Genomic DNA, 10,163 nt, shown 5'->3' with positions numbered 1-10,163 from the left:
CATTTCTTTGTTTTCTGCCTCGCCTGTTGGAAAAAGAATCTCAGGGTTGTATGTGATGTCAATTATGCACTCTAACAATGAAAATCTGGTAGTTTGATACTGTGGTATAACGAGCATTTCTTTTGTTTTTTAGCTTTATAATGTGACCTTAAATATGTGATCTACATAAATGTGGAGAAACAGATGATCTTTCAGCCAGTTTGAGGTGCATGTAATTGGAGCTGAATTTCAAGGTGGTACATTGTATTCATACATGAAATTGCCTTCTAATAAGGATAATTTTAACTGAGATAATGTAGATGAGAAATTGAATAATGAATTGATGTGATTCCTTATTGATGTTTTGGGTATAGACTTCTATTAAAACGTTTATAAGATAACAATGCAGGAAATACCTAGTCAACCCATAACCAAATGTGCACTAGTGAAGTCCATGGTGTCAGTGATCCAAATATTAGTCTCCCGGTTTAAATTTCCATGATTTTCTGAATGTACATTTCCCTCCTTGTTCTGTCCAGGGTGTTGATTGTGAAAACAACAAATTGGGCATCAGTAACTTCAACATGTCAGCTGTCCGATACAACCCTGGATTTGAGATTGAAGTTGATGGGTAAGGATGTTATTTACTTTATTTGCAAAAGTGTGACTGTCAAACTCTCTGTTTGCTCCCTGTACAATTGACCAAGTTCTCATTATTTCAAACGATCACTCTCCTGTTCAGCCATACTCAACTTTTTTTTTGGCTATGGCCCCCCCCCCTTATGTCTCTGCTCAGAGTTTATGGACCCCGTTCCCTGTGAAGCAGTCAAGTTTAGTAGGTTTATTCCGTACTTCTCTCCTACCGACTATGTAAAACAACAAAGTATTTGGTGATTCCTGTCCATGCTGTTGCTCTCCAATGGCTGCTGCAGCTAATGGATCCTATATATGTGTCCGATGGCAAAAATGGAAACTAAAGGACAACATTAGATTAAAACCTGGTAAACTTTAGTTTTATTTTGTGCTTTGGACCATTCATAACCTTTAATGCTAGTTGATGTTTTGGGCATAAACCCCGTCCATACACTGATGTGACTTGTATAGATTTGACAATTGTTTCCTTTCATTTTGCTTAAAATGGATTTATTTGATCTAAGAGCTGTTGAAACAGTTCTATGTGGGAAAAGCATCTTTAAGTTTGACTGTTTGGGCGTGGCAAGATGGCGTAAGGAACAGACGTGCCTTCCAGTCCTCTCCTGACTCTAACTTATTGTTTTGTCTTTAAGTGCCCGTTAAAACTTTTTTTTAAAGTTTATAAATAGTATGATGTGTTGAATTAACACCTAATGGTACATTTGTTAAAAAAAAGTAAAAGGAAACATCAATAGATTGTTAAAAAATTATATTTTCCGAAATTATCTGAGCCTGCTTGTTTACAAAAAGCCACGACTCAGTGTGAAATGGATCCAGGAAAAGAAGTGAAGAATTTGGCATTGAAATTCCACTCTGAATTCGTAAGTCTTTCTGAAGGTCGATTTCAGTAGCCTTTAGAACAAAGGGTTGGCCGGGTGCCAGTATTTCAAACAACATCTACTGTGAGTGCTGTTACTGAGACTTTGACTGCTGAATTAGCTGGGGCACCACCAGTTGGAGAGTTAAAGAGTTGTTATTTGACTGCTACACCACCAGTTATAACAGCTCTTCCAGATACTGACGTAACAAAGCTTTTAAAGGAGGTTTGGTTCAAAGATAACCCTGATCATCAGCCTCCTGACACTTCTGGGGGGTCTGTGGCAGGGGCTCTTACATGGAGTCAAACTGCAAGAAAAGCTACTAAATTAAAAGAAGGGATAGAAGGTCCTCTGATTCCACAAGAACAGCAGGATCCAATCATGTCTGGATCTACTGATGTTGATATACTTTTCAAGAGTCTTTAACATAAGATATATTCTTCAATGATGCATTTAGGTGATTCTATGAATAATCTTACTTCTAAGATTAATGCATTGGTGGATGTCAATACTCAACACATGGCTGATTATGGAGCTTTTAAAGTTGAAACTATTGAAAGACTTGAGATGAGATGTGTGATCAAGGATTATCTGATGTTCAAGATCAATTGCAAGATGTGAATAAAACAATTGAAACGCTACAGATTCAGAATAAAAATTTAGCAAAAAAGGTTGATTATTTGGAGAACCAATCCAGACGGAATAATGTGAAAATTGTCGGCTTGCCAGAAGGCATAGAAGGGTCAGATCCAAGAAAATTTTTCACTGAATGGATTCCACAAGTGTTGGGACAAGATAAGCTTCCTGAAGGTTTAATACTGGAACGGGCTCATAGAGCTTTGAGAAGGAGACCTTTTTCAAGACAGAATCCAAGACCTGTTCTGGTTCGCTGTTTAAATTACTGTGATAGAGAGATTATTTTACGTATGGCTATTAGAAATGCACAGCAAAACAGATCTCCTTTGATGGTTCAGAGTAATCATGTTTTCTTCTATCCGGATTTGAGTCAGGAAATTATGTTTCAACGACGTGAATTTAATTCTATGAAAGAATTATTGTGGAAAAAAGGATATAAGGCAACATTTAGATACCCTGCGGTACTGAAGATTTTTCAGGATGGATATCAACCAAAGTTCTTTGATAATCCTAAAGAAGCTATGGATTTTGCTCAGTCTTTACCAATTACACAATTCCAGGAACGACATAGTCCTCCACGGTCTCCAAAGAGGGCAGAGCTGCAAGAAGGGAATCTGATTTCTGGAAGAAATGGAAGAAACGGTGGTCGCAATGGCAAAGAAACGAAAAAAAGACATAAGGCAACATTCAGGTATTCTGCGGTACTGAAGATTTTTCAGGATGGAAATCAGCCAAAGTTCTTTGACAATCCTAAAGAGGTTATGGACTTTGCTCAGTCTCTACCAATCATGCAGTTTCAGGAACGATGTAGTCCTTTAAGGACTCTAAAGAGAGTAGAAATGTAAGGTGGGATCCAGATTTTTAAAAGAAATGGAAGCAATGGTGACCAAAGTGGTAACGTTGATTTAAAAAAAATAAATTTTTAATCTTTTTTTTGAGAAGAGTTTAAATAGTTTAAATAATGATGATAGTTTAATGAAATGGGAGTTGGGAGAGGGAACTGGGTGGGCACTAGTTTCCAGAAGTCATCAGCTACCTGTGAGTTATCTCACACCCAATATTTTGGGGGAGTTACCGCTTTGGGCAGTTTAAACAGGAGGAGGTAGTTGTGACCTCCGACCTGTTTTTTTTTCTTTTTAATTTTTGGGTTAAGAAGTGAAGGTTTTTTTTAAATTATTTTTTTAAAATAAATATTTTTTTTTAAACTCTTTTTGTTTTCTGATTGTAATTGAGAGGGAATTAGGAGGTTTTTTTCTCTCCTTTTTTTCTCTTTTTTGGGGGGGGGGCGTTTCTACTTTTCTCTCTTTTTTAAGAGGATGATGTCACAGAAGATAATAAGTCAAAAATTGAGGATGTTGAATTAGATGAAGAGGAAGATGAGGGGAAAGGTGATAAGAAGAAAAAGAAGAAAATCAAGTACAAATGCATTGAGGGAGAAGAGTTTAATAAAATTAAGTTAATTTCGATAGAGAATTTTGAAGATGTTATAAATGAAGAATATGGAGAATTTTATTTGAACTTTTTTTTCTTTTTTTATATAAGGGGAGGGGAAGGGAATAAAAGGTTTATCTGATTTTTTTCTAAGGGATGTTTTTGTTCTCTCGATGAATTATAAAGGAAACTTGGTATTAATGGAAATTCTGTATTTATGTATTATTAATTATGATTTTTTGTATAACAGATATGTGGTTGATATATGATTTTAATATTTGAACTTAGTTTTAAAGTGGATTTCATTTGTTAAATACATGTATTATGTTTGATTTAAATATATGTTTAAGGGTATTATTTTAATATTGATTTTTTTTGTTGTTAGTAATATTTTTTGTTGTTAAGTTTTATCCTTTTTTTTGTAAGTGGGTTTTTTTCTATTTTATTTACAACATTGTTAATTAATTCTTCACTCTTTATTTTGTGGGGGGAGGGTTGGATTAATTTTAAATTAGACGATTAATGTTGTGTTATAATTATTGGGGGTTAATTTGTGTAGTTTAATGATGTAGTATTCTAATTTTTATTATCTTATTTTTTATTATTTCTTTAAATGTAATTTTTATTTTTATTCATGTCATAAAATTTTAAATAAAGTTTAAAAAAAAAGTTTGACTGTTTAAATAAGGGTTGGCCAAACTTGCTTAACATGAAATCTGGCAATCATACCTGCGTTACTTGAGTGCAAGGATATAGTGTAGCCCCCTGTGCTTCGTTTCCTCACCCCACCCCCCCAACTTTTGTCCTTCCTTTGTTGGGGTGGGGTGGGGGGGGAAGTTCCATTCCAATCAGTCAGTGTAAGTAGAGATGAATGTAAGAGACCTGGAGGGTGGACGTTGAGCTCCGACAGACCCTATGGCTAATGTATTTTTTCCTTTTTCCTTTTTAATTTGTTACTTGTCTTCAGTTAGTGATGTCTTATTTCCTATGTTAATTAAGCATTTTTGCCTTTTCATGTAGGTTTCTTTATTTAAATGGTCAATGTGTTTTTTTTTGGGCTGTTTTCTGTTGAGGTGGGCGGGGGGGTGGGGGGGGGGAGGGAAATAAAACCAGACACAGCAGAAGAAATGTGTATATACTTGATGAATGTGATTGTCCTGTGAATTATTGGAACTTTCTGAGTTTGTAAAAATTGTAAATAAAATTTAAAAAAAAATACTTGCTTAATGTGAGAGCCACATAGGATAAACTTCAGATGTTTGAGAGCCGCAAGGCAAAAATATTACGTTTTGCTCTTGCATGCATATTTTGCTCCAAGGATGTTATAGAAATATTAAAAAATACATGTATGTAATAATATTTATTCATGCATATAGGTTTTAAACTGTCATTTGTATTAGTTTTAATAATCAAAAAGTACATAGAAATATACCAAATATTTTCAAAATCCTAACGGATTTTCTGTGGAAATCTCTACCCAAGGAAGTAGTAGAGGCTGACTGATTATGGACAACTCCTGTTTCTGATGTCTCTTCGGGATTGCAGCTGCCACTGGTCTCTACAGATACCTGCATTATTGCAGGATCCATAGCTGAGCACACGATGTGGGAAGTGACCCAATGCAAAGCTTCCTGTTGCGGCAGGGGGAGGCCAGGAGGTCCACAGCTCTGGTCCTCCTCATTCCACCCTCTGCTCATGCCATTCGTCGGCAGGATGGGGGACTGGCTGCTGGGAGCGAAGGCTGGGTTATGGAGTGGTCTAACCTCTGTGCTGCCTGGTGCTGACTCCCCATCCGGTGGGGCCAGGGTTTGCCTGTGGCCACTGACATGACCTTCACTGCTGCTGACAGCACCAGCTGTGTCCTGGGTTGGTGCCTGGATGAAGTTCTCACTGGGAACCCCCTTCAGCCTCTCCTCCCCTTCTCGGTCATCTTGCTTTCCCCCTGTTGGAGTCTCTGGACAGATACCCAGTCTGTCTCTGAGGCAGGCAATGCCTTATCAGAGCGCTCCTGGCCCAGGCCTGGTTTCCTGACCTCTGCGACCTCTCCCTGTAGAGGGCCCTCCACTTTGCCTGACACTCCTACTGCACACTCCACATTGGTGGCGCTCTGCTGTAGTCTGGCCTCGCCAGAGCGAGGAGAACCTGACTCCAGCACACACTGCCCACTCTGCTCCTCTGCAGAGGCTGTTACTTCAGTGACCACTCCCTCCCCTTGTCACACAGTCAAACCGTGACCATCCCGGGACCCCCCCCCCCCCTCCGGTCTGGCTGCAGCGATACAGAGTGAGCCTAGGTGGCTTTGGAAGCTCTGGTTAGCATGGCTTTGAGAATAGAAAATTTTGTCTTATGAATTTAATTTGTCTCTTTTTTTGAAGATATGAGAGAGGTTTGATGAGGTCAGGATGGAAGACCTTTGATGAGATACTACATGATAAGCTAATCTAGAGCTTTAGATTGCATGGGATTCAGCCAACATATTTCCATGAGCTGCACATTACAAAGAGCTGCATATGGCTTGTGAACCACAGTTTGGCCACGTCTGGTTTAAATCTACCCTTGTACTAAAATCTAGAAAATGCTGTAATGGCAAACATAGATGCAGAGGAATCTTACTGAAACACAAACTCGTTTTATCTATTTCTTTCAGACTGTTACCTTTGCATAGTATATATAGTAATTATATTAACTGAACACTTGAAATCTATCAGTGGTGTAGTGGTGACGCTGGCTCAGATTTGTCAATTTGGAATTGGTCCTGTATTTCTGTTGTTGCCTCTGTAGAGTTTTCTCATTCTCCATTTCTCCTTATTTCCTCCAGTTGTTTGAGTTTCCTCCCATGTCCCAAGTATGTGCTAGTTAGCGGTCAGTTAGCTGCTGCAAACGTACCCAAATATAAGTGATGGTAGGAAAATCAAGGTGGGATTGAAAAGCTTATGAGGGCTCAGGGAAATAGGTCAGGAAGTGGGACTGATGGGATTTTCCCAGCATAGATGATGGGCTGAATGGCCACCTTTTTGTATGAAGGAATGGGTAAACTCGTGTTTGATGTTTTTCACTAGAATGACATGTCATCGCATGAAGTAGTTACAGCACAGGTGGATGCTATTTTGAACATTATTTGCACACCAGCTTGTCCAGAGTAAATTGTCCCCTTGGCCTGTTCTCTGTAGCCTAGGAAATTTTTAATGTGTTAGTGCAATTCCTTTATTGAAGGCCATGATGGAACCTGCCTTCTTCATAATAAGATTTAAAGATGGTATTGCATCAAACATTTGCATATGTTGTGTTTTTAAAAATACTAAAGAGTTAAAGGCAAGTGTTTGAAAACAGTTTGCTAATTTACTGTTACAGAAACATAATGTATTCCTGGAATGAACTTTTGTTACAAGAGCATTGTGCACCCCTACACAAACTTCCCCCTGGGGTCTCTTCTGCATGTTCCATGGGCCGGACTGGAGTTCTCAGTAACAAGAATTAAACTTGTGCCTTGCAGCATTTGTTAGTGTTTTACTATAGCATTCTTCACTTTGGCAGGAAAGGAAAAAAAGTAACTGTTACAAGGACGGGTGAAGAAGGAATAGAGGCTATTAAATTGTGTTGAATTGATTATTGGGTGGCCTGTAAAGGTTGAAATTAACGGAGCATGCAAGTGAGGGACCAAATCTCATTCTGAAAATATCTCCATGCTTATCTACTGTAAAGCATCTGGCTGAAATGGTTTATCTACAAGGAATAAGTTGTCCTTGGGAGTCAGTGCACATTTTCAATGACTCTAGGTATGGTTTACTTTGGGCATTTTCTTTTGCCTTGTTCTGAATTTGCTAACCTACTTTTATCATTGGAATTGCCTCGTTTCAACATGGCTGTGGCTATAAACATCTTGATCTGAAATTTAGCCCTCTACCTTGAGAGTCAGTTGAACTAGCCTCTAATCTGGAGCTTGGATTTGATCTTTATAATGAAACCAATGTCATCAAAACTTCTTTTGAGAATTATTGTTGAAGCAATTTAATCTTTTGGTCTTTCATCCTTCATTGTGTTACTAACCCCGTGTAACGAGCAGTGATAGACAATGAACCAGGCAGTGTTTAATTTTAAAGCACTAATTTTATTTCTTGCTCTTAATCTAGAGTCTTAACTCTTAAACTATCCTTAACACTAAATCTATCACCAACTATGCGCAGGTGTGTGGTTGGGTGGGTGTGATATACCCAAACCATTACAGTCCAGGCCAAAATCTAGAAAGTTACTTCAAAGTTCAGTCTTTTAAATTCAACGTTGAAGTAGGCCTTTGAAATTTGATGCTCAGAATTAATGATGAACTGATAGGAAGACTGGAGTTGTGGCAGTTACAGACTCACAAATTCTCCTTGCATTGCCTTTTAAAGAAATGTCCATCCACACAAGCTGTGGTCATAACACTCCTGGTCCTTTTGTAGGCGAGACTTGAACTGGGCGGCCTCCAGGAAGCTTCCAAGACCCTGGCACCAGTCGCTCCAAGTAACTTCACTGTTAGTCACACTCAAAATGAAGCACTTTGCTTCCCAAAAGACCCTCCTGGTACAGGTCAATCCATTGAAAAGGCCCAGACACTCACAAAGCTTTGAAATCCACAAAAATGGCTGGTCACAAGAGCTGCTTCAAAAAGCTGTTTTCTCTTCAGCATCAGAATGGCTCTCCCCTGCAAAATCACAATGTCTTTACAAATGTATCAAATCTGGAACAAGCCTTCCCTCAGTTCTTCCAATATATCGAATTATCACTGGGCCGTGACTTGTGTTGTGATGGCGCTTGTGTGAAGTGTTAAATGTTAACTGTGATCATTCAGTCCTTGTGTCTATACTATCCCTTAGTGATAATCCTATTTTACTAAAATGGGAGCTCGTAATAATTGAATGATTTGGAAATGCTGGGATTAGTGATCCAAAAGGAAGTTAATCTTGGTTGCATGTTTTCAGCTGATGGAAAGCTTGAATTGATTTTGGGAAGCTTTTATTTGTTGAGCAGATTGTCACTTATCCCTGCTTGGCCAAACCCAACAGTTATTTTAACCTCTGCTGTTCTTGCCGGGGTGGGGGGGGGTGGTGGGGGTGGGGGACGACTAGATAGGTGGCACAGTTTTTATGAACAACAAAAGCCACCTGATTAGTGTTTTTCCCCAAACGAAGTCCAACCCCTCTCTGTTTATTGTACACCTGGTCTTGCTTAATTTGATGACTTGAGTGATTAAAGCACTCTATTGCGACCAAGAAACTTAAAAGGTGAGATTGCAATTCAAATCCTTTGTTGTGATGTGAAAAGAAATTGAGCTCGGCTGTATTCTTCTTCCTCTCATTTATTATGGATTGGCTTTAGTGTACGGAAAGTGTTCATAGTGCAAGTATCATGCTTTCCAGTTAGCGATTGCTGGAAATTTTTAGTTTGAATTTTGTTTACTTGGTCTTGGGTTAGTAAAGAAAAATTGATAACTTCAAAGTCCTTCAATATTTATTGCTTAAATTTTTTTAAATGTAGTCTACCTAATTTAATATTAGATGTATCAGTTTCCTGCAATCTGATCTTGCTTCATGTGAAGCAAGATTGCTATTAAAAATCTTCTGTAAACAAAGATACCATGTGCTTTTTAAAAAAAAATGTTTGCAAATTTGAGCTTTCACTCAAGTGTATGTCCAAAGGAATTTTCAATTTATCTTTTGCCAACCAAATTTCATCCAGGCCCTGTACTTTTGAGAGAGTGGCCGTTTATTTTAAAAATATTGATGGTAGAACAGAATGACAGGAGCAATTCTGATTTTTCTTCTTCTGCAGTTTCAGTGATGACATGGAAACCAAAGTGCAAATAGATGATGGAAAAATGGAATGCGTTGGACCAGACACCTGGTATAAGTAAGTGTGAATTATTAATTCGCAACGAAATGTGGTCCTTGTGGAAGTACTTTTGTTTCCTGTTCATGAATGCCTTTTGATGATGAACATTTTTAATGCTTTGGTGGCGAGACTCAAATTAATGAAGGAACTTGAAAGGAAATGCAGACTCAAATTAATGAAGGAACTTGAAAGGAAATGCAGAAATTCCCAGAAATTTTTGCTGTAATACAATGGGAAGAAATTGTCAAGAGAAAGCTATGGGAATTTTGTTGAGAACACGTAGGTCATGAATGAAGTTACTTGAGCATTTACTATTGAGATGCATTATTGATCAGTTGAATGTGTATGAAGAGGAATTGCATTGAATGATTTTGCTGTCTTTGAATAGTTTTCTCTAGGACTAGGATTGGTAGCACGACACAGCATTGCATTAGGTTTGGAGCATTTCCTCGGCTGTTGGATGTGGAAATTTATCAGCATCTAGAATCTCAAGCAATGATGCTGATATAACTTAGAGGTTTTTGTCCAGTGTTGAAGTGCATGTAATTCTCTGAGTCTAGGCAGAGTTAGTATAATTTGGTAACAACTAAATTTTTAGCTAAAAATCATGTAGCAAATTACTAAATCAAACAGCCCGCTTTTAAAGTCAAGTTTGTTTCTGTTGTAATTTGGAGTTGATTCCAGCTCACCAAAACTTGGTCAGTAATGGACAACTGGTGAAAAAGAAGATAAGTATTT

The 10,163-nt window shown here is 38.0% G+C and overlaps 1 protein-coding gene across 3 annotated transcripts in view; it reads left to right on the top strand.

The window, feature by feature from the left end:
• Window positions 1-528: 528 nt before the first annotated feature.
• Window positions 529-10,163, top strand: part of tpte (transmembrane phosphatase with tensin homology) — a 76,625-nt gene continuing 66,990 nt past the window's right edge. Inside the window, exons 1-2 of one of the 3 annotated variants that reach the window (XM_069891732.1) lie at window positions 529-610; window positions 9,366-9,443. In XM_069891732.1, coding sequence (XP_069747833.1) covers window positions 564-610; window positions 9,366-9,443 — 125 coding nt within the window. In that variant the 5' untranslated portion in view covers window positions 529-563. Of the gene's footprint in view, window positions 611-8,730; window positions 8,819-8,923; window positions 9,004-9,365; window positions 9,444-10,163 lie in introns of those variants that run through there. The other 2 variants (XM_069891733.1, XM_069891734.1) reach the window with 2 other exon arrangements.

This window comes from Narcine bancroftii, chromosome 7, assembly GCF_036971445.1.
Source record: "Narcine bancroftii isolate sNarBan1 chromosome 7, sNarBan1.hap1, whole genome shotgun sequence".
In the NCBI taxonomy this organism is placed as follows: Eukaryota; Metazoa; Chordata; class Chondrichthyes; order Torpediniformes; family Narcinidae; genus Narcine; species Narcine bancroftii.
This window is presented reverse-complemented; position numbering and strand designations above follow the sequence as displayed.